Source organism: Monodon monoceros, unplaced genomic scaffold (genome assembly GCF_005190385.1).
Source record: "Monodon monoceros isolate NGI ecotype Baffin Bay Population unplaced genomic scaffold, NGI_Narwhal_1 Super_Scaffold_5, whole genome shotgun sequence".
Classification (NCBI taxonomy): Eukaryota; Metazoa; Chordata; class Mammalia; order Artiodactyla; family Monodontidae; genus Monodon; species Monodon monoceros.
The window spans coordinates 103,056,267-103,082,132 of NW_021703782.1; the positions used below are offsets into that span (position 1 = coordinate 103,056,267).

The 25,866-nt window shown below is 39.0% G+C and overlaps 1 protein-coding gene across 1 annotated transcript in view; it reads right to left on the reverse strand.

Annotated features, from left to right (window-relative positions):
• SCAI (suppressor of cancer cell invasion) overlaps positions 1-25,866 on the reverse strand; it is a 136,430-nt gene that overhangs the window by 41,083 nt on the left and 69,481 nt on the right. The window contains exons 4-6 of the mRNA XM_029202334.1: positions 6,918-7,013; positions 6,251-6,337; positions 4,946-5,044 (exon numbers count right to left, since the gene is read on the reverse strand). Of these exons, the coding sequence (XP_029058167.1) occupies positions 4,946-5,044; positions 6,251-6,337; positions 6,918-7,013 (282 nt within the window). The remainder of the gene's footprint in view (positions 1-4,945; positions 5,045-6,250; positions 6,338-6,917; positions 7,014-25,866) is intronic.

Sequence of the window (25,866 nt, forward strand, 5' to 3'; positions counted from 1 at the left end):
GGCTTAGCTGCTCCGCAGCATGCAGGATCTTCCTGGACCAGGGATGGAATCCGTGTCCGCTGCACCGGCAGGCAGATTCTCAACCACTGCACCATGAGGGAAGCCCCAAATTTATTTATTTTATTTATTTATTTTTGGCTGCATTGGGTTTATGTTGCTGCATGTGGGCTTTCTCTACTTGCGGCGAGCAGGGGCCATTCTTTGCTGAGATGCACAGGCTTCTCATTGCGGTGGCTACTCTTTGATGCAGAGCACGGGCTCTAGGCGCACAGGCTTCAGTAGCTGTAGCACACAGGCTTAGTTGCTCTGTGGCATGTGGGATCTTCCCAGACCACAGATTAAACCCATGTCCCCTGCACTGGCAGCCGGATTCTTAACCACTGCACCACCAGGGAAGTCCTGCAATGGTTGCTCCTTTTTAGCCAGTACTTCTAGGTGTTTTGGACGTGCAGGCTCAGCGGCCATGGCTCACGGGCCCAGCTGCTCCGCAGCATGTGGGATCTTCCCGGACTGGGGCACGAACCCGTGTCCCCTGCATTGGCAGGCGGACTCTCGACCACTGCGCCACCAGGGAAGCCCCCTTCTAGGTGTTTTGAAGACACTATTTTAGATTATCTAGGCTGACACACTGTCAGAAGTGGAATTCAAAACGGAAGGAAAATTTGTAGGAGGTTGATGTCAATTCATACTTAAAATATTAATAAGACAATTCCATTAATTTTTTGAGAAAAAAACAGGTTCTATGAAACTATATGATAAATTATACAATCATGTAACACAGACTACATGAACATATACTGAACCAGGGATTGGCAAACTTTCTATAAATGGCCAGACATTAAATATTTTAGGTATTGTAGGCCAAATATGGTGTCTATAGCATATTTAACTTTTCTTTTTTCACAACCGTTTAAAAACGTAAAAAGGATTCTAAGCTACCAGACAGTACAAAACCAGGCCATAGTTTGCAGATCCCTGTATTAAAAACACATACAGAAGTGAGGAGGCATTTGACTTTGGAAACCACTGTGTTGAACTGCTATCCACTCATACACATGAGAGGGTATCCTATCAAGCCTGAAAACCTGAATGATGACCCACAGCCTTCTGCCTGCTGCAGAAGAAGTCATCCTGTGAAGCTCACGACTGGAAGGCGTCAAGGTCTTCAAGTTTAGATTCACATTTTCCACTATTAAAAACTTCAGGGCTTCCCTGGTGGCACAGTGGTTAAGAACTAACTGCGAGCTCTATTTACAATAGCCAGGACTTGGAAGCAACCTAGGTGTCCATCAACAGATGAATGGATAAAGAAGATGTGGTACATACATACAATGGAATATTACTCAGCCATAAAAAGAAACAAAATTGAGTTATTTGTAGTGAGGTGGATGGACGTAGAGTCTGTCATACAGAGTGAAGTAAGTCAGAAAGAGAAAAACATATACGGTATGCTAACACATATATATGGAATCTAAAAACAAAAAATGGTTCTGAAGAACCTAGGTGTAGGACAGGAATAAAGAGGCAGATGTAGAGAATGGACTTGAGGACACGGGGAGGGGGGAAGGGTAAGCTGGGACGCAGTGAGAGAGTGGCATGGACACATATACACTACCAAATGTAAAATAGATAACTAGTGGGAAGCAGCCATATAGCACAGGGAGATCAGCTCGGTGCTTTGTGACCACCTAGACGGGTGGGATAGGGAGGGTGGGAGGGACACGCAACAGGGAGGAGATATGGGGATATATGTATATGTATAGCTGATTTGTTGTAGAGCAGAAACTAACAAACAAACAAAAAGAATCTGCCTGCCAATGCAGGGGACATGGGTTTTAGCCCTGGTCCGGGAAGATCCCACATGCCACGGAGCAACTAAGCCTGTGCATCACAACTACTGAGCCTGTAGTCTAGAACCCGCAAGCCACAACTACTGAAGCCCGCGTGCCTAGAGCCCATGCTCTGCAACAGGAGAAGCCACCGCAATGAGAAGCCTGCGCACCACAACGAAGAGTAGCCCTGCTCACTGCAACTAGAGAAAGCCTGTGCACAGCAACAAGACCCAATGCAGCCAAAAATAAAATAAATAAATTAAGAAAATAAAAAATAAAAACTTCAGGGCTTCCCTGGTGGCGCAGTGGTTGAGAGTCCGCCTGCCAATGCAGGGGACATGGGTTCGTGCCCCGGTCTGGGAAGATCCCACATGCTGCGGAGCGGCTAGGCCCGTGAGCCATGGCCGCTGAGCCTGTGCGTCCAGAGCCTGTGCTCCGCAACGGGAGAGGCCACAAGAGTGAGAGGCCTGCGTACTGCAAAAAAAAAATTAAAACTTCAGTACTGTCACCACTAGAGGTGACATGATTTTCTTTGGCAAAGTTCTTCTGGCACTCCATAATTGCTGCCTCGTCTAACCTGTTAGGACCACTACTTGTAAGATGCCGACTCTTGACACATCTGCCTGAGAAACTGTTTTTCTGGGTGGCTAACTGAAATATCTCCCCCCAGCCTCTGTGTGCTTGGAAATTTCACCTTCTCAGGATCTAACTCTGAACAGATTCAGCCTTAGTCATTTACAACCATCAGGGTTTGCAGCTTCTAGGACAAGTGATTATGTGCTATTGTCTTCTCCGCTAAACACGATGGGCCATGGAATTAGGACATGCTGAGAGTTGTGTATGTTTGGTGATAGGCAGTCACCTTGGTAATTGTTGGAACATACCATTCCTCCTGGCTTTGACACAGTCCTTAGGTACTGAGACAATGCAGAGAGAACTTGGCCTTTGGAGGAGAGATTTTTGCTTTTTAAAGCTACTGTGAAATTGTGGAATACTTTCTTACTCAGTTTTAATCTACCAGCTGTTGATTTTAGCAGCTGCTGCCAACTGCTACCTTGACTGGCCCCCTTGCCCTCGATGAACTGAGAAACAAACAACTTACCAACTGAACAAAATCTTTCCTAAGGTACAGGGAACAAGGTCGAGATTTCACAGACTGGACTGTCATTTGATGCTATGTTAGTGGCCTAAGGCAAGAGATTTTGTCATCCTGGCTCCAACTAATCTCACCTCTGTTCGTCTACCCTGCTCTAGGAGGCAGCACAGGAAAACAATTCATATGTGGTGTTTGCTATTAGTGTAGAAAATGATTTTAATAAGTCAGACTGTTGGGTTTTAAGCCAAGGGACCTAAGGCCAATTTCCCTTTTGGCAAATTAGAAAATGCGGAAAAGTGAATTATATGAGGTATTTTACTATTGCTTAAAATAGTTCTTTGCTTATATGTATTTTTCATACTCATAAAGTGTTACATAGCCCTTTTGCATTTTTTTAGGGATATAATTTATCTCACCAAGAATTTAGACAAACTGTACAACATGAATGCAAAAAAAGGGGGAGTTGGAGGAAATACATCTATAGTGAAAGTATCTGAAGCAAACCATAAGAAAATCTGAAAGGATAGTAATTGATGGAACTTCCTGATAGAAGGAGGAAGTAAGGCCAAAAAGACCTGGGGGAAAAATGTAGACTTCAGCATCCACACACCTTACTTGTTTCAAGCAAACTCCTCTAGACAAGTGTGAACAAGATTTGCAAGGGAATGAAGGGGATTTACAAGAGTGGGGCTTTCCCCAAAATGTTGCTGTTTAGCTGGAAAGCTTATGGTAGCCAACCACAAAGTGTTCTCTAGAAAAATAGGTAAAAACTATGTTTTCTTCTATTTCTAAGAGAATATAATCTTTCCACTTATATAAGAACTGTGAGTTCTGTTGCTGAGAGTAGAAAGAACTTTCAGATATTCCAACAATTCCTGGAATGCTAGCAATAAAGATTCTCCAGCAGATCCCTGATTTCTTCAATAATTACTTTCTCATCTGGAATCTACCTGTACTCCAAATATGTCTGGGACACCCATGAAAAGGTAATCATCTAAAAGGAAAAGAGAGGGATTTCCCTGGTGGTCCAGTGGTAAAGAAACCATCTTCCAATGCAGGGGACACGGGTTCAATCCCTGGTCCGGGGAACTAAGATCCCGCATGCCGTGGGGCAACTAAGCCCGTGCCACAACTACTGAGCTCATGCGTCTCAACAAGAGAGCCCGCACACTGCAAACTACAGAGCCCATGTGCTCTGGAGCCCGCACACCACAGTTACAGTGCCCACATGCCCTGGAACCCGCACGCCACAACTAGAGAGAAGCCCGCGTGCCACAAGAAGAGCCCGCGCACCACAATGAAAGATCCCGCTTGCCTCAATGAAGATCTCGCGTGCTGAAACTAAGACCTGACACAGCCAAAAAGATAAAGAAAATAAAGAAATAAAAATAAATAAATATTAAAAGGGAAAGAGTACACTTGCCCGGCTTCTTTTCATTTTCCTTCTCTCACCCTAGCATTGACCACACTGCGAGATACATAATAAGTGCTCAACAGATTACTATTGGGGATGAATAACTTCTACATGATTTTTTTTCCCTAACAGTGGAGCTACACAACTGCAAAATGGTATTGGATTTATAAAAGAAAATTCAAACAGCATTACAGCCTTTTCTTTAGTCCTATATGACAGTTGTCAACAGGGTTTTGAATGTATACGAACTAAGATGACACAGGCTAAACAGAACAAAGGTATCAGCTAAGCCTCATTTTGGAGTTGTTTCTTTTCTATGAAACTTCGTGTGACCCCAATCTCTCATAAAGAAATAATCCACCCTTCCTTTGTGCTCTGACTCTACCCTGGTACTGTGACATCTGTTACAACATCTGTAATATTTACTGTTTTTAGGTAACACATCTCCGTATGCTTAAGAAGGTCTAGCATATAGCAGGCACTCAATAAATCCCATTAAATGAATTAAAGTCATAAATAAATGTGTGATTTTCTGCATAATTTCCACAGACTAAAAATGCTGAGTGCTTTATCTTCTTCTTTCTGAAAATGGTAGGTGCATACCTGTCCTCTTTATTGACTTGAGAATAATATGATCTTTGTCTGATTGCAGAATAGAAGGAGAAAGCTTCATTCAAATAGCTGGTCTCAGATGTGCGCAGGCTATGAAAAGAAAAAGAAACTCTTTACATTTGACAGGATCTCAAACTCTTCACCATGATAAATACTTGTTCCATTATTCCTCTCTTCCTCTACTCCAGGGGATGGGAATGACTATTCTAAATTTGAGTCAGCAAAGCAATAATCATATCACCCTTAAAATGTATAAAAAGAATAGTAACGATAATAAAAAAAAAACACCTCCCCGCCGCTCCCAAGCCTTTTTTGATGGCAACCCAGAGTACACGTTATTCTCATTCTTCAAAGGGCCTCTCCAAACAGCCTTCCACTCAGTTAAATCTTCCCACCTGGGACCAGGTCTTTCATGACCTTCCCCAAATTCATATAGTAATTTGTCCTTTGGCTCATTTCTTTAGTTTTTTCTCAGAGGACTCAGAAATGGACTAATCCATATTAATCTTCATAGGATGCTGGTGAGTTGGATTTTCTGTTTAACATTTCTAGTTTGTTTTTTTAATTGGAGTATAGTTGACATACAATAATATTTGTAGTGTTATAAGGGATTTCTTAAGAAAATATTCTACCAGGGAAGGTGATTTTAATGATGGGAATCTGGGTGGCATGCCAAAAGACAGGGAAAGGAAGGAATTTTCTGGCCTATTAAACTACAAATGGTCCAAGCCTTTTTATGAAACACCTGGTATCACTTAATGATAATGAGACATTTAGATCCTAAAAGGAGCTCTCTTCTTTCCTTGACTCATGGGTGGGACTATATAGATGATATTTCACTAAGGATACAATTTAAAGTATCTTTATTGACTTCATGTAACCTTTTAGACATATATGAGGATGAGCTTTAAGGTATCCTCCTGAAAACCACTCCTTCAAACATACCAGTCATGATATGTCTCTGTACGGTATCAAGATTCAGGTGAAGCCATTAAGAACCATAAAATTCATTTAGTATTTATCTTTTATCTAAAACCAAGATCATACTCCTTTAAGTTTACAAATGAGTCTGACCAAACGAACTGTGTGGAAGGTGAGCCTCTGAAACAAATAATGTCACTTTGATTATGGAAGGGCATTTAAAAATGCTGTCTTGATCAATATGATCTGAACTTTTAGGATTTCATTTGTAACTCCTCAGTTTTCCCTCCTACCAGGTATGTATTGATGCATACTTCTGCATGCTGTGTTCAAATCAGGACAATGCTTTATGTTTTCCATTTGCGATTCACTTACTAATAATGGTAGTAGAGCTGCCCAATCTTAGAAGCAATTTCCCCTATTTGCCACCGCTTCAAGCCATACCGATTATCCAAGACTTGTCTGTTTTACATAGGAAATAAGAAAATAGAAATAAGAGAATATAAATTTCAAAAATAACCAAATCTGTTAATTTAATAGGATAAAGTATCACCCAATTCATCATGAAATTTTGAATACATAAATTGAAATTCATGAATTTTTCATGAGATTTCAACATAATCATTCAATTAAATTCAAAAAGCATTTATAAAATGTCTATTTAAAGTAAGTTGAAATATAAAAACAAACTTCTTTGACCTACATGCATGAAAATTAGAAGCAACACCCCGCCCCCCCCCCCACCAAATAGCTTTGCCCAAAAAACAACATCTATTTTTAGAATGAAACCATGAATCTGCCTATCCATGTTAGAGTTAATCTGCACCATTTCAGATAATATTGTCTTTAAAAATCAAATAGTATTTACATTTGAAAACCTTAAATAAATAGGGAAAAATCAGTTTGCTTTCATTTGGGTCACAAAGATGAAATACATTAAGATACACGAAGAGATAAAAAGCACTGCAGTGGTATATATCAGTCAAACTGTTACTAATAAAAAATGGACCCTCACTCTCCTTTAACTGTAAAAATCCTTTACCGGTGCTGCTGCTGGAACTTCCAGAGTTTGGTGTAAACATCAAAAGTTCTTCCAAAATAAGACTGCCACTGCTTCTGCCCATATTGTGGCAAATCTCTGTAATGAGAAGTAAACATATATTAATTTTAAAACTCGTATGCTACTTGGAAATTGAGTCTTATGATGATACAAACTGGATGGATTTAAAGCACTTGCATTCAAGCTTTCCTTAAAAAAAAAAAAGTTACATTTTTTAGAGCAGAAATAGTTCTATTACGGGGTTCCAGTACACATTCTTTCCTGTTCTTCTCACCTACCTCTGACAGCTCATTTGTAGGCTCCCCTGCAGATGCCTCTCCCATGAGGTTTCTAGCACTATCTCCCTTCTTTCTGGGTGCTCGTATTCATACTCACTTATATACTGATAACTTCCACATGTTTGTCTTCAGCTAAGAACTCAGCACTTGGAAAAACATTGCTTTAGGGAATAAATCTAGAAGTGGATGTGCAGGTGGTATTGTTGTTCTCAACTGTTCTACCCCCTCCCTGTAAGTGAAACTATATATCCTTGTCCTTGGGCCTGGCCATTTAACTTGCTTTGGCCAATGAAATATAAGTTATCTACCACATGTCTGAGAAGAAGATTTAAGAGGTATTACATGGTTCAGCACTTTTACTTTTCCTTCTGACCTAAGACCAAGATAGGGCTGCTCCTCAGCCTGGAACACAGAAGGCACATTTAATGGAGCCTCAGAACTGCAGACAACTTGTAGCTAACATGGGAGCCGGAAATAAATTTCTACTATAGTAAGGTACTAAAATGTTGGAGTTATTACAGCAGCCAGTAGAGTTATTACAGGAAAAGCCTGTAGAGAAACCGGTACCAGGAGTAGGTTATTGTCCTAAGAAATACATTATGTGACACTGGCATTGAGACTGAGTGTCAAGTAACTGTTACTGAAGGCTGTCATATAATACAGTGGCAAAACTGCATTTGCCTGCAATAACTTGGAAAGTAGATAATGTGACTAATGAACTTGTGGATTTATACAAATAAGCCAGGAAACAGTATGCTATTAGGCACACGTAACAAAATATGAGAAAGAGATGAACTCAAAAAAGAACTAGCTGCGAGCAGGGCTGAAAAGGAAAAGAGGAAATCCACAAATTCCAGAACTTTCAAGATTGAAAAATACAACAATTTCTAATGCATAAATGTAAAAGACCCAGTTGAGAAATGCTAGCTATAAGCAGCACCTAGACAGTCTCATCCCCAGGGCAAACCCTCTTCATTAAAGCCTGTGAAGAAATTTATGAAAGTGGTGCCAAGTACATTCTTTCAGGGGGACAAAATAGATCTGGGGAAAGAATCTAAGGATTTGGCTGTCTTGTAGAAGGCTGATAAGCTCAAGGTTACCTGTAAAAGAGTCTAGAAGAGAGAGAGGGGAGTGTCTCGAAATATTGTGGGCATGGCTATTGGTATGTGGAAGCTAACCTGAATCAAACAGACAGAGTCAATGAAATCTTGAGAGCGTTGTACTCTCAAAAGCCATTTGTGTTACAAAGGAATAATAAATATTCATTGATTACATCATGGTACACTTCTTATTTCACTCATGCAACTGTGGACAGCTAGTAGTGGATGGCCTCCCTTGAATGTTTAGCCTGGCTGGCAGCTAAGGTGCTGGGTCACATGTTTCTCATCATCTAACAGGCTAGCTTGGGTCCATTTACATGAGGTGGTTGCAAGGATCCCAACAGCAGCAAAAGGGAGGGCAGCTCAGATATGCATTTTTCTTTTTAAGACTTTCCATCATATTTGCACTGTCCCATTAGGCAAAACAAATCTCATGGCCAAGCCCAGCGTCAGTGTGAGAGGGGGATGACTCATGGGCATGGATATGGGGAAGGCAATGACTTTTACAAACAATCTGTCACAGAGACCTTATGCTTTTCTTTCTTTTTCAATTTGTTTAAAAATAAACAAATTTATTTATTTATTTATTTATTTATGGCTGTGTTGGGTCTTCATTGCTGGGCACGGGCTTTCTCTAGTTGCAGTGAGCAGGGGCTACTCTTCGTCGCGGTGCACAGGTTTCTCATTGCGGTGGCTTCTCTTTGTTGCAGAGCACGGGCCCTAGGTGCACGGGCTCAGTAGTTGTGGCGTACGAGCTTAGTTGCTCCGCGGCATGTGGGATCTTGCCAGACCAGGGCTCGAACCCACGTTGCCTGCAGTGGCAGGTGGATTCTTAACTGCTGCGCCACCACAGAAGTCCCTCTTTTTCAGTTTTGAAAATATGTCTCTTAGAAAACAAAAATACTATACAGTGTATAAAGCAAGAAATAAAAAACACCTTACTGCTTTTCCTTTCTAGTTCCCAGAAATAACCACCACTGAAAATGCATTTTCTCTCTATATTTAAATATATGTCAGTTTATCTATTATTTTACATAAATGGGATCAAACTCTATATAATTTTCTCTAACATGCCTTTTTAGTTTAATAATATATCAGGTTTCTTTAATGCATATAGAACTACATCAATATTTACTGTGTAGAGTGTCATATATAATGAACCAATCTACTTAACCGATCCCCTCCTGATGGACATTCATATTGCTTCCAGTTTTTCCCTGTCATAAAAATGCTGCAATAAACATATTCATACTAATAAACTTGAATAGTTATGTGATATGAGTAAAAGGCAAATTTCTGTAAGTGGAATTAATGAGTAAAAGAAGATGTGCATTTCTGTAACAGATGTTAAGACAATGAGTAAAAAAGCAAAAGGTTTTCCTACCCAAAATTTTCAGACACTACAAGAATGAACTAGCAATTCCAGTTTTAAATCTATTTCCATTATCCTTACAATAAGTAGAAACTCATTTCAGATTACCAAATAGGTTAACTACAGACACTAGTTTCCAAATTTATTGCAAGTTTTTATCCTTTTTATGTCTCCATGGATCTTTAGTGAGAGGGTGCATTAGGAAGAGCTAATCAGTTATTTTTATTTTTTTTAGTTATTTCTGAGATATACATTTTAAAATACTAACTAGAATTATGACTTATAACATTATACCAGAACATATAAGATTTTTAGGAATTTCATGTATGTCTGAAACATTTATATTAACATATTTCCATACAAATAACCCAAAGAAAGTTTAGTACTAGTTTTGTTTTTTTTAAGTTTTTATTTATTTTTTTATACAGCAGGTTCTTATTAGTCATCAATTTTAACACATCAGTGTATACATGTCAATCCCAATCGCCCAATTCATCCCACCACCACCGCTTTCCCCACTTGGTGTCCATACATTTGTTCTCTACATCTGTATCTCTATTTCTGCCCTGCAAACCGGTTCATCTGTACCACTTTTCTAGGTTCCACATATGTACATTAATATACGATATGTGTTTTTCTCTGACTTACTTCACTCTGTATGACAGTCTCTAGATCCATCCACGTCTCAACAAATGACCCAGTTTCGTTCCTTTTTATGGCTGAGTAATATTCTATTGTATATACATACCACATCTTCTTTATCCATTTGTCTGTTGATGAGCATTTAGGTTGCTTCCATGACCTGGCTATTGTAAATAGTGTTGCTATGAACATTGGGGTGCATGTGTCTTTTTGAATTATGGTTTTCTCTGGGTATATGTGCAGTAGTGGGATTGCTGGATCATATGGTAATTCTATTTTTAGTTTTTTAAGGAATGTCCATACTGGTCTCCATAGTGGCTGTATCAATTTACATTCCCACCAACAGTGCAAGAGGGTTCCCTTTTCTCCACACCCTCTCCAGCATTTGTTGTTTGTAGATTTTCTGATGATGCCCATTCTAACTGGTGTGAGGTGATACCTCATTGTAGTTTTGATTTGCATTTCTCTAATAATTAGTGATGTTGAGCAGCTTTTCATGTGCTTTTTGGCCGTATGTCTTCTTTGGAGAAATGTCTATTAGGTCTTCTGCCCATTTTTGGATAGGGTTGTTTGTTTTTATAGTATTGATCTGCATGAGCTGTTTATATATTTTGGAGATTAATCCTTTGTCCGTTGATTCATTTGCAAATGTTTTCTCCCATTCTGAGGGTTGTCTTTTTGTCTTGTTTATAGTTTCCTTCGCTTAGCAAAAGCTTTGAAGTTTCATAAGGTCCCATTTTGTTTATTATTGTCTGTTTGCTAGTATTTTGTTGAGGATTTTTGCATCTATATTCATCAGTGATATTGGTCTGTAATTTTCTTGTTTTGTAGTATCTTTGTCTGGTTTTGGTATCAGGGTGATGGTGGCCTCACAGAATGAGTTTGGCAGTGTTCCTTCCTCTGCAATTTTTTGGAAGAGTTTGAGAAGGATGGGTGTTAGCTCATCCCTAAATGTTTGATAGAATTCACCCGTGAAGCCATCTGGTCCTGGCTGAAAGATTTTTTTTTTTTTTTTTTCTGGTACACAGGCCTCTCACTGTTGTGGCCTCTCCCGTCGCAGAGCACAGGCTCCGGACATGCACGCTCAGCGGCCATGGCTCACGGGCCTAGCCGCTCCACGGCATGTGGGATTTTCCCGGACCGGGGCATGAACCCGTGTCCCGTGCATCAGCAGGCAGACTCTCAACCACTGCGCCACCAGGGAAAACCCTGCTGGAAGACTTTTAATGACAGTTTCAATTTCATTACTTGTGATTGGTCTGTTCATATTTTCTGTTTCTTCCTGCTTCAGTCTTGGAAGGTTACACCTTTCTAAGAATTTGTCCATTTCTTCCAGGTTGTCCATTTTATTGGCATAGAGTTGCTGGTAGTAGTCTCTTAGGATGCTTTGTATTTCTGCCGTGTCTGTTGTAATGTCTCCTTTTTCATTTCTAATTTTATTGATTTGAGTCCTCTCCCTCTTTTTCTTGATGAGTCTTCCTAGTGGTTTATCAATTTTGTTTATCTTCTCAAAGAACCAGCTTTTAGTTTTATTGATCTTTGCTATTGTTTTCTTTGTTTCTATTTCATTTATCTCTGCTCTGATCTTTATTTCTTTCCTTCTGCTAACTTTGGGTTTTGTTTGTTCTTCTTTCTCTAGTTCCTTTAGGTGTAAGGTTAGATAGTTTATTTGCAAGATTGTTTATTTGCGATTTTTCTTGTTTCTTGAGGTAGCCTTGTATAGCTATAAACTTCCCTCTTAGAACTGCTTTTGCTGCACCCCAAAGGTTTTGGATCATCGTGTTTTCATGGTCATTTGTCTCTAGGTATGTTTTGATTTCCTCTTTGATTTATTCAGTGATCTCTTGGTTATTTAGTAACGTATTGTTTAGCCTCCATGTGTTTGTGTTTTTTACGGTTTTTTCCCTGTAATTCATTTCTAATCTCATAGCGTTGTGGTCAAAAAAGATGCCTGATATGATTTCAATTTTCTTAAATTTACCGAGGCTTGATTTGTGACCCAAGATGTTATCAATCCTGGAGAATGTTCCGTGCGCACTCGAGAAGAAAGTGTAATCTGCTGTTTTAGGATGGAATGTCCTATAAATATCAATTAAATCTATCTGGTCTATTGTGTCATTTAAAGTTTATGTTTCCTTATTTATTTTCATTTTGGATGATCTATCCATTGGTATAAGTGAGGTGTTAAAGTCCCCCACTATTATTGTGTTACTGTCGATTTCCTCTTTTATAGCTGTTAGCGGGTGCCTTATGTATTGAGGTGCTCCTATGTTGGGTGCATATATATTTATAATTGTTATATCTTCTTCTTGGATTGATCCCTTGATCATTATGTAGTGTCCTTCCTTGTCTCTTGTAACATTCTTTATTTTAAAGTCTATTTTATCTGATATGAGTATTGCTACTCTAGCTTTCTTTTGATTTCCATTTGCATGGAATATCTTTTTCCATCCCCTCACTTTCAGTCTGTATGTGTCCCTAGGTCTGAAGTGGGTCTCTTGTAGACAGCATATATATGGGTCTTGTTTTTGTATCCATTCAGCAAGCCTGTGTCTTGTGGTTGGAGCATTTAATCCATTCACGTTTAAGGTAATTATTGATATGTATGTTCCTATGACCATTTTCTTAATTGTTTTGGGTTTGTTTTTGTAGGTCCTTTTCTTGTCTTGTGTTTCCCACTTAGAGAAATTCCTTTAGCATTTGTTGTAGAGCTGGTTTGGTGGTGCTGAATTCTCTTAGCTTTTGCTGATCTGTAAAGCTTTTGATTTCTCCATCGAATCTGAATGAGATACTTGTTGGGTAGAGTAATCTTGGTTGTAGGTTCTTCCCTTTCATTACTTTAAGTATATCATGCCACTCCCTTCTGGCTTGTAGAGTTTCTGCTGAGAAATCAGCTGTTAACCTTATGGGAGTTCCTTTGTATGTTATTTGTTGTTTTTCCCTTGCTGCTTTCAATAATTTTTCTTTGTCTTTAATTTTTGCCAATTTGATTACTATGTGTCTCGGTGTGTTTCTCCTTGGGTTTATCCTTTATGGGACTCGCTGCACTTCCTGGACTTGGGTGGCTACTTCGTTTCCCATGTTAGGGAAGTTTTCGACTATAATCTCTTCAAATATTTTCTCAGGTCCTTTTTCTCTCTCTTCTCCTTCTGGGACCCCTATAATGTGAATGTGTTTGCGTTTAATGTTGTCCCAGAGGTCTCTTAGGCTGTCTTCATTTCTTTTCATTCTTGGTTCTTTATTCTGTTCCACGGCAGTGAATTCCACCATTCTGTCTTCCAAGTCACTTATCCATTCTTCTGCCTCAGTTATTCTGCTATTGATTCCTTCTAGTGTAGTTTTCATTTCAGTTATTGTATTGTTCATCTCTGTTTGTTTGTTCTTTAATTCTTCTAGGTCTTTGTTAAACATTTCTTGCATCTTCTCGATCTTTGCCTCCATTCTTTTTCTGAGGTCCTGGATCATCTTCACTATCATTATTCTGAATTCTTTTTCTGGAAAGTTGCCTACCTCCACTTCATTTAGTTGTTTTTCTGGGGTTTTATCTTGTTCCTTCATCTGGTACATAGCCCTCTGCCTTTTCATCTTGTCCAGCTTTCTGTGAATGTGGTTTTTTTTCCACAGGCTGCAGGACTGAAGTTCTTCTTGCTTCTCCAATCAGTTATTTTTATTTTTTTTTTAATCAGTTATTTTTAAATTGAAGTTGCTGTTAGAATCTTTAAGACTCTTACCAAGTGGCTGCTGCTAGGAAGACAGTATTTTATATAAAAGCATTAGGCAGCAACATCAACTTCATGAGAACTGATAACCCTTGAGTGCTTCTTTAAAGATACTATGTAAAGCCTCTCTGCATATTTTCAAGTAAGCATTTGCCTACAAGTTCCTTTGCATTTCCAAAACTGACCAATTTAATAAACCTCAGTAATACATCTTGTTAAGGGAGAAAACAGAATTAGAACTCAGTATTTTATTTCATGACTATATAATTTCAGGTGTTCAGTGGAAAGGGCTTTAGGGGAAGGGACTTTTCTATGAGGGCTAAAAGCACATAAAATGTGGTCGGCCTAAAAGGGTTAGAACAAGGCTCCAAACGTAAGTTGTAATATACAAGTATTTTCTGATTTATAGCTATGAACAATGTAGACTAAATTCTATACAATTTTTGTTAAAAGAATTTAGTGCATCTACCATTCCAGTCTGAACACTCAGCTATAAAGACAGCAATGTCTTTTTCAAAACAGTGTTTAAGTTTTTTTTAAAAAAAAACTTCCTAAAGGGTAAATCCCATGATCACCCTTTTTCTAGTGAAACATATCGTAGAAGCTATTATACTCTAATAGGATTAGAGTCCAAAATTAACTAAGTTACTTTATAAAGAGTCTTAGATAAATTCCTCTACTATTCAGAGCTTGACTCTGGTTTTAAACTCTGAATATACCATCTGGTCATTATTACTGTCAGTAGAGGTGGGAAATTAATGGTCCATGGAATTAAATTAAATGGGGCTGTGTGAATTATCCCATAAGCTAAATGACCTTCTATTTTACATTTTGCAAAGGCACCTCTGTTATAAATTGGCTGCTCATATTCTTTTGCCAAGTTTTCAGAGGAAATCGAAAGCGCAACGCTAATCTCACTCTGTTTTAAAATCCTCAACTCTTATCAGCGAAAGTTGGGAGACTATTAGTGCAAATGATTAAACCTACTTCTCAGAGATGTTTCAAATGTAAAGTCGAGATGGCACTTACGAAGTTTCTTCCAAGTTTCTATAAATTGACCACCTTTACTAAACTGAATTAGCTAAGATCATTGATGCCTACCGACACCTAAAATCCAAGTCCAATAGTTACTTTCCAGTCCTTATATCAGTGCTCCCTATGACATTGACATGGCTCATCACTTCTTCACCATCTTGTAACCCTCTCTTCTCTCTCTTCTAACAGTCTCTTTCATTGGTTTCTCTTTCCTTAGTCCGGTCCTAAAATGCATGGCTTCCCCAGCATAGGTATGTGTAATACACACAAACACACACACACAGACACACACACACACACACACTAAAATGAGGATCAGAGAGCTTAAATGATTTGCCTGGGAACTCATGGCCAGTAAATTGTTGAGTTATGACTGAAATTCATAACCCCTTTGCACCTGTAATCTAATACTCTCTCCTTTCTACCACAGGGAAAAACAACCTAGATTTTGATTCTACATTAGTAAAGTCCTTCTCTGGGAGCTCACTCTTAGAATGCTGTTGACAACAACATTGTGACTTGTTTTGACAACAAGTCAAAAACTCTGAGTTGTGTCCTAATAAGCAGAAGGTTAGGGCACACAGACAGACACCTGGGATGCACGTGCTCAAAGAGACGACCATGAGGACAGAGCAAGAAAATGGCCATTTGCAAGCAAGCCAAGGAGAGAGGCTTCAGCAGGAACCAACCCTGCCGACATGCTGACCTTGGACTTCCAGCCTCCAGAAGTGTGAGAGAATAAACTTCTGTTGTTTAAGCCACCCAGAGTGTGGTATTTTGTTATGATAGCCCTAGCAAACTAAAATAGTAAGTGATAAGGTAGCCTTCAAATCCCAAAATACAAATGGGTGGAAACAAATCAGCAACAGCCAAAAGTCCTGCACGCTATCAGTATCTGTGCAGGAAGAGAGAGAAGCAACAATGGGGACAGAGGATGGACTATGAAGAAGAGAACCTCCCAAAACAGCCAGTATGTATCCACTGGAAAGCACAGTGGACCATTATGAGAACAGAAGCTAAAAGGTGGAGGAATTCTGCCTGAGCCAATAGCCACATGTGGCTAATGAGTACTTGAAATGTGTCTAATTAGAATTGAAATGTGTGAAAGTGTAAAATACTCAGTGTACTTCAAAAACTCATTATGAAAAAAAAGAATCTCAATACTTTCTTTATATTGATTACATGTTGAAAGAAAATATTTTAGATATATTGGATCAAATAAAATATACTGTTAAAATTAATTTCACTTTTTTTTTTTTACATTTTTAAAATCTGGCTACTAGAAAAATTTTAAATCACATTTGTGGCTCACATTAAATTTTTGTCAGTCAATGCTTCTCTACATCACGTGATTATGACACCTACTGCACCCTGGTGGCAGCCCTCCTCAACTGCAAGTGCAACTATTTGGGGTAGCAAACCATATAAAATGAAAGCAGGCATCACAAGCTTGTACAGATAGTTTAGGGTATTACCTCTGAAATAACATATACTTTATTATTACCTGTTCGCAGAACTTTGCCTCTAGGAAAGTATTAATTTTTTGAAGAAGGAAGAGAAAGGGGAAAAAAAAGAGGGATGAGAGAAGTAAGAGAGAGCGCAAGAGAGGGCAGGGGGAGAAAGGGGACAGTGTGAAAAAACTGTTAATTTCCCAGTTATCCTTTCCTATATAGGAACCAGGGCATCCTAAAAATAGGCTGTTGAAGAAAGCATTGTAGATGATTTCTTCTTTACTTTGAAATATAAGGAGCATATTTAATAAAAATTTCTGCCATTATTTTTATTTAAGGTCAATACACTTCACTTTGGTGCACTTCTTTGCATATTTGTTTGTTTATTTATTGCCTCCAACATTTATTTTGGCTTTGAGTATTTGCTCCTCTGGAGTCAAATAATTAGTGATTTGCAGGCCTCTGCTGTTTCAAAAGTCATGGATATCACTGGTAGGCACAGGTGCATACCTCAAATACATGTCTCAAGATGCTGCCTTAAATAATCTCATCAAGTATTCCATTCTGCTTCGACAGTCTTAGTCACCATGGTAACTAGAACCCTGCAAGCATTTCGGCTTTTGATGGTTTTCTGACATTATTCAAAGCTATTTCTAACATCATTCTCACTTCATTATTACTGTAACTACATATGCAAGAGCTATTATAAGCAATACGCCATTCATTTTATCTATTTCTCACCTTCTGGACTATGTTTTCTTACACGGTGAGTGGATAGAAGAGATTATTTATTATGCACATATTTTAAGGAGGTATTTTCAGTCAAGTTGTAGTGATGTGCATGAACCTAGAGTCTGTCACACAGAGTGAAGGAAGTCAGAAAGAGAAACACAAACATCGTAAATTAACGCGTATATACGGAATCTAGAAAAATGGTACAGATGAACCTATTTGCAGGGCAGGAAAAGAGACGCAGATGTAGAGAACGGACTTGTGGACATGGCGGGGAAGGGGAGCATGGGATGAATTGAGAAAGTAGCATTGACATATATACACTACCATGTGTAAAATAGACAGCTAGTGAGAAGCTGCTGTATAGCACAGGGAGCTCAGCTTGGTGCTCTGTGATGACCTAGAGGGCTGGGATGGGGGATGGGAGGGAGGTTAAGAGAGAAGGGATATATGTATACATGTAGCTGATTCACTTCGTTGTACAGCAGAAATTAACACAACATTGTAAAGCAATAATACTCCAATAAATAAATAAAGTTGGTCTAATAGATCTATATCAAGCCCTGCTGCTTGATATCAGAAAATGCACCTTTTTTACTTACTGTTGGAATATTTGGCTGTATATTGGGCCACTACAAAAATCTCACTCATTTAAAAAATATTTTAAAAAAGATATTCATGAAAAAAAAAAGATATTCATGGCTGGGAAAATGAAAAGGCTGTGACAACTTGGATGACAATTTACTACATATAAGGCAAAAAGATACACCTTCAAGAGTAAAGAGAAAGTTTATTGTACCCAAATAAGGCATTACGTATATAGACACTCTAGCCTTTCATGCACTGAAACATACTTTTTCACTCTGCTCATAAACAGTTAAAAAGCCCAAGTGAGGGAATACAAGGGGGTTGCTGCCGTGCTGTTATGTTCTCTTTCTTTGTCCAAGTACAAGGCCCATGGATATGTTCAGTTTGCAAAAAATACACTTATAATACGTGTACTTTTCTGCAAGCATATTAACACTGCAATAATAAGTTCAATAACCAGCTTGTGAACTCAAGAAAGAAAGAGAAAACACAAAGGAAAGCTTGCCAAAAGATAAGCACCAATAGTGAAGGGAAGGCTGGGAATCACAGGCCCCATGTTAAAAGCTGATTCTGGGACTTCCCTGGGGGCGCAGTGGTTAAGAATCCGCCTGCCAATGCAGGGGACACGGGTTCGAGCCCTAGTCCGGGAAGATCCCACATGCAACGGAACAACTAAGCCCGTGCGCCACAACTACTGAATCCCACGCACCTAGAGCCCGTGCTGCACAAGAGAAGCCACCGCAATGAGAAGTCTGCACACCACAACGAAGAGTAGCCCCAGCTCGCCACAACTAGAGAAAGCCGCGCACAGCAACTTAGACCCAATGCAGCCATAAAAAAAATAATAATAAATTTATTAAAAAAAAAAAATCTGATGCTATTCCACCTGGACACCCACTTCACCCCTTTCCCCGAAGTTCCAAAACTGGTCCAGAGCCACTCCCAATATATTTCTCTTTCTCTATAAGCACTGTGATTCTGTTTTCTATTCAGACCAACACAAAAATGGGGGGTTGGGAGGGGGACGACCAAAAAAACTCTTATTTTAATTATTCCCAAGGAATCTTTTCTATTTCAAAAGAAATGTGCAAAAACTACATCAATGCTTGAAAGCAGAGATGTGTTTAATTTCCATAACTCAAAGAGGTTCTTCGGAGAAAAGTGTGGGGAAGAATGCCACACATCCCTCCAACCCACCACCATGGGCAACTAACAGACCTACAGATGTTCTGATCGCTTTCCAATCAAGGTCTAACAATGAACAAAACACTTTCATTTATATAAACAAGCACAGAAAATACACACACTCACATGCACCAGACACCGTGAGAAAATCAGCCCCCCAGAAGAAAGAGACCAAACTGAGTACTAAGAGCAAAGAGTCCCCACTAAGAGTTAATATGGCTTATAGAACATAAATTTAACAGAGAACTTCTGATAAAACAAGATCATGTAAAACATACTATTTTCACAATTTGCTTTTTAAAATTTAACCACATACTGTGGGCAACTTTTCATTTATATCTCCACCAACATCTTTTTAATAGTTCTATATTATTCTGTGTGTGTGTGTGAAATGAATTTTCTTTAAAAATGAAAAGAAAGGGGCTTCCCTGGTGGCGCAGTGGTTAAGAATCCGCCTGCCAATGCAGGGGACACGGGTTCGAGCCCTGGTCTGGGAAGATCCCACATGCAACAGAACAACTAAGCCCATGTGCCACAACTACTGAGCCCGTGAGCCACAGCTACTGAGCCGGTGCACCTAGAGACCATGCTCTGCAACAAGAGAAGCCACCGCAATGAGAAGCCCGTGCACTGCAATGATGAGTAGCTCGCCGCAACTAGAGAAAGCATGCATGCAGTAATGAAGACCCAACACAGACAAAAATAAATAAATTTTCTTAAAAATGAAAAGAAAGGGCTTCCCTGGTGGCGCAGTGGTTGAGAGTCTGCCTGCCGATGCAGGGGACACGGGTTCGTGCCCCGGTCTGGGAAGATCCCACATGCCGCGGAGCGGCTAGGCCCGTGAGCCATGGCTGCTGAGCCTGCGCATCCGGAGCCTGTGCTCCGCAGCGGGAGAGGCCACAACAGTGAGAGGCCTGCGTACCGCAAAAAAAAAAAAAAAAAAAGAAAAGAAAAAGGAAGAGTCAAAGTACTAATCTCTCAGTAAACTACAGACCTGCATTGGCACTAGCCACATCTGCTCAAACAAAAACCCAAAAGCATATAGAGAAGATATATACTTTACTCACCATAAATCTAGTTTTTGTAGAAATAATTAAGGCTTGTTTAAAATGAAGGGGACCTGGGACTTCCCTGGTGGCGCAGTGGTTAAGACTCCACACTCCCAATGCAGGGGGCCCGGATTCGATTCCTGGTCAGGGAACTAGAGCCGACATGAATGCCACAACTAAGAGTTCACAGGCCACAACTAAGGAGCCCACGTGCCGCAACTAAGAAGGCAGCGAGCTTCAACTAAGGAGCCTGCCTGCTGCAACTAAGACCGGTGCAACCAAATAAATGAATAAATAAATATTAAAAAAATAAAAATAAAATGATGGGGACCCTTCACACAAAACACTGAAAATAAATCCCTGGTGGATTTGCTTACCCACTTTTCTAAGTCAGAATGATATCATGAAATGATCACCACAATAACTCACAATAATAACATCCATCACCATACGTAGATATCAAATTATTTTTTCTTGTGATGAGAACTTTTAAGATCAACTTTTTAGCAACTTCCAAATATACAATACAGTATTATTAACTATAGTTACCACACTGTACATTATATCCCTATTACATACTTATGCTATAGCTGTAAGTTTGCACTTTTTAACCCCCTTCACCCATTACATCCCCGCCCCCCTCTTCTGCTGCTGGCAATCACCAATCCGTCCTCTGTACCCATGAGCTCGGTTGTTTCTTTTGTCTTTTGCTTTGGTTTTTGTTGTTGTTATTTTTAGATTCTACATAAAGTGAGATTATATGGTATTTGTCTTTCTTTGCGTGACTTATTTCATTTCAGCATAATGCCCTCAAGGTCTATCCAGGTTGTAAATTCCAAGATTTCCTTCATTTTTAATGGTTGAAGAATATTCACATATATATATATATATATATATATGTATATACATATATATATATATATATATATTCCACAATTTCTTTATCCATTCATCAGTCAGTGGACACTTACATTACTTCCATATCTTGGCTACTGTAAATAATGCTTCAATGAATATGGGGGTATATATATCTTTTCAAGTTAGTGTTTTCATTTTTTTCGCATAAATGCCCAGAAATAGAATTGCTGGATCCTGTGGTAGTTTTAACTTTTTAAGAACCTCCATACGGTCTTCTATGGTGGCTGCACCAATGTACATTCCCTCCAACAGTGCACAAGGTCTCCCTTTTCTTCACATCCTCACCAACACCTGGTATTTTTTTGTCTTTTTGATAACAGCCATTCTGACAGGTGTGAGGTGATATCTCATTGTGCTTCGATTTGCATTTTCCTGATGATTAACAATGTTGGGCACATTTTCATGTACCTGTTGACCATCTGTACATCTTCTTTGGAAAAATAACCAGTCAGATCTTCTGACCATTTTCTAATCAGGTTGTTTGTTTTTCTGATTTTGAGTTGTACAAAAAGGATTAATTCCTGAACCCAATATAGTTTTAAGTACTCAAGAACTAAACTGAAATAGGTATCCTGAGCATTATAATAAATTTCTCTGACAATGAATAAAGTCCTAAAGATTAGATCTCACACAATGTTTCCATGTATTAGGGTTTCCTACTATTTCCACAGACACAATTTTACTCTGCAGTTATTTTAAAAATAAATAAAACCTTTGTTATAGTTAAAATGGCACTTTAAAAGAATCAAAATGAGGGAATTCCCTGGCAGTCCAGTGGTTAGGACTCAGCGCTTTCAGTGCCATAGGCCCAGATTCAAGCCTTGGTCGGGGAACTAAGATCCCACCAGCCGCACGGTGTGGCCAAAAAAAAAAAAAAAAAAAAAAAAAATCAAAATGAGAACAGTTTTGAGCTGGTAAAATATATTTACACAACCAAAACACTGAAAAAGAAGGTGAAGTTCACCTTTATTTTTAGGTAACACATATTTTTGGTATGTGGCCAAAGGATAGAGATGTACCTGAAAGTGATTTATACACCGTGGAGTGCTATGTGGAAGTGTGTTCTGTCACTGTTACTGTTTCAGCAGTCACAGAGTGATTTGAGTCCAGCAGAGAGTCTCCAGCAGAAGACTACTTGAACTTTATGATTCATTTATGATTCAGAATCAGATCCGGAAAATAACCCTTTTTAAGAAGAGAAATGCCACTGCTAAATTCAATATGCTTCTCAGACATACTGAATAAAGAATTTCCATTCAAAAACACATCAAAATTTCTAGTGTCTGTCTTATGTGAATATACAGATAGAACGGCTAGTAAACTTTGGATCAAATACATAATATCTAGTTTTTTAAAAAGCAGTATAGCAAAAACCGCTGATATGAAATGACAAGGTGAAATGTGTTGGGCATATGGTGGACAAATTGAACACATTTTCTAAAAATGCTGAGAAAAAGAATAGAGATGAAAATCAAAAGAGAGTAGATGCTTAATAGAGGCTTTAGATTGCAAATTCAATCTAAGCATTACAGGTATGAACAAGAAAGGAGAAACAGGGAACAAGCAAGAAGAAAGAAAAAATGAATTAATCAATTGAAAAAAAAATGTTTTCTGATAAAGAAATGCCTAAGATCTCATACCATACACAAAAGTTAACACAAAATGGGGCTTCCCTGGTGGTGCAGTGGTTAAGAATCCACCTGCCAATGCAGGGAACATGGGTTCGAGCCCTGCTCTGGGAAGATGCCACACACCGTGGATCAACTAAGCCCATGTGCCACAACTACTGAGCCTGCACTCTAGAGCCCATGAGCCACAACCACTGAGCCCGCATGCCACAACTACTGAAGCCCACACACCTAGAGCCCATGCTCCACAACAAGAGAAGCCACCACAATGAGAAGCCTGCACACCGCAATGAAGAGTAGCCCCTACTCACCGCAACTAGATAAAGCCCGCGCGCAGCAATGAAGACCAAACGCAGCCAAAAATAAAAATAAAATAAAATAAAAATAATAAAAAACTTACAAAAAAGTTAACACAAAATGGTTCACAGACCTAAATGTAAGAGCTAAAACCACAAGACTCTTAGAAGGAAACATCATCCGAGTAAATCTCAGTGACCTCAGGTTAGGCAATGATTTCTTAGATATGATACCAAAAGTACAAGTGATGAAAGAGAATGACGAGTTGGACTTTATTAAAATTAAAAGTATTTGTGCTTCAAGGGACACCATCAAGAAAGTGATGAGACAACTCACAGAATGGGAAAATATATATCTGCAAATCATTACATCTTACAAGGGACTTGTATCCAGAATATACAGAAAATGACTACAACTTTAAAATTAAAAGATAAATAAACCTATCTGAAAATGATCAAAGGATTGGAATAAATATTTTCTCCAAAAAAAAGACATAAAAATGGCCAATAAGCACATGAAAAGACGCTGAACATCATTAGTCATTAGGGAAATGCAAATCAAAACCATAATGAGATACAACTTCACACACACTAGGATGACTATCATCAAAAAGACAGACAATAACAAGTGTTGGTGAGGATGTGGAGAAACTGGAACCCTCATACATTGCTGGTGGTACAGTCTCCTTGAAAAACAGTCTATAAGTTCCTCAAAACGTTAAACTTAGAGTAAGTACCATATGAGCCAGCAATTTCACTCCTAGGTATATATTCAAGAGAACTGTAAACACATGTTCATCCAAAACCTTGTTCACAAGGTTTTGGCTGAAACCCAACTCAGCCAAAAATAAAATAAATAAATAAATAAATTTATTTATTAAAAAAAAAAAAAGCGACTTCAAACCAGGGTGTACTGGGGTCGTTTTCTGAATTATAATAGTGAAAGAAAAGAATTCTTTAAAAAGATGCATTTAATCTATAAAGCAAAAGAAACCAAACTGATCTCAAAGATCTCTTCTGTAGCACAAAATAGGAAGCAGCAGAGTGTGGGAGTTAAGAACACTGTCTTTGGAATCCTTCATTTAACAGATGTTTGTGAAGCACCTGTGACGTGCAAGACCCTGGTTTAGACAGCAGAGAAACAGTGACACAGAGGGTCCTACTCTTAGGGATATTTCATTCTAATGTAGGAAGACATCATAAGCAAATAAGATCACTTGAGGTAGCGATGAGTTTTATGAAGAAAATTAAATAAATATAGAGATGAGAAAGTGATTGAAAGTATAGCTTTAAATACAGTGGTCATGGAGGGCTCATTTGATGACCCTGTATTATCTTTATAATTGTAAGTTTTTTTAAAGATATATATATGTATTTTTTTTTATTGTGAAGACATATTTACTCTCATGCAGTTATTTAATAACCGATGTGAGTTAAAAGCTCCTTCAGAATCTCCAAGGTGTGCAGAAAGGTGCATTACCCAGTGCAAGTTACCCTCCTCACTTAAGGGCATTCTTCTTTGGGGAGGTGGGAATGAAAATGGGCACAGCATTTTAGTTGCTCAACATTATTTACTGTGTACGAAGCCAGGTAAATTACATATAAGTAGACTCCAAACATTCTACTAACACCACAACTAAGCAGCAGAGTATCAAAATGATTAAACCTTAAGCAACTATATTAGAGTCAAAAAATCTACAGGCAAGATTCAAAAAACTTATAAAGCAGAAGGGCAATAAACTTCTGATAGGCAGTAAACTTAATTCACAGAACTTTCTTATCCTTCCTTATTCTCTCAGCTGTATGTAACTCGATGAAGTAGGCTTTGTAAACGTGTTCCAACTCCTCCCAGTCAGAGGGTTTGCCATATTCCTAACATTGCATTTTAGAGACTTATTATTTTGATAGATTGGACTTTTAAAAAAATTTTTTAAAGAAGTGTCTTGGAGGGCTTCCCTGGTGGCGCAGTGGTTGAGAGTCCGCCTGCAGATGCAGGGGACACGGGTTCGTGCCCTGGTCCGGGAAGATCTCACATGCTGCAGAGCGGCTGGCCCTGTGAGCCATGGCTGCTGAGCTTGCGCGTCCGGAGCCTGTGCTCCACAACGGCAGAGGCCACAACAGTGAGAGGCCCACGTACCGTAAAAAAAAAAAAAAAAAAAAAAAAAAAAAGAAGCGCCTTGGCATATAGTTGATTAAAGATATATTCTTTAGGGACTTCCCTGGTGGTGCAGTGGTTAAGACTCCAGGCTCCCAGTGCAGGGGGTTGGGGGTTCGATCCCTGGTCAGGGTACTAGATCCCACATGCATGCTGCAACTAAGAGTTCACATGCCACAACTAAGGAGCCCGCGTGCCACATCTAAGGAGCCAGTGAGTGGCAAATAAGGAGCCCATGAGCCACAACTAAGGAGCCTGCCTGCTGCAACTAACACCCAGAGCAACCAGATAGATAAATAAATAAATAAATAAATAAATAAATAAATATTTAAGAAAAGATACATTCTTTAAAAAGAATTTTTTAAAATTAATTAATTTATTATTTTTGGTTGCATTGGATCTTCATTGCTGCGTGCAGGCTTTCTCTAGTTGTAGCGAGTGGGGGCTACTCTTTGTTGCGTTGCACGGGCTTCTCATTGCGGTGGCTTCTCTTGTTGCGGAGCACGAGCTCTAGGTGCGTGGGCTTCAGTAGTTGTGGCGTGTGGGCTCAGTAGTTGTGGCCCATGGGCTTAGCTGCTCCACGGCATGTGGGATCTTCCCAGACCAGGGCTCGAACCCATGTATCCTGCACTGGCAGGTAGATTCTTAACCACTGCGCCACCAGGGAAGCCCAAAAATATATATTCTTTAAAATAAACTCTGTCAGTACAATTCCGATCCTAGGGATGTAGAATAAAATTATAAAATATGTGAAAAGAAGATTGCATTTTTACCCAGAAATAA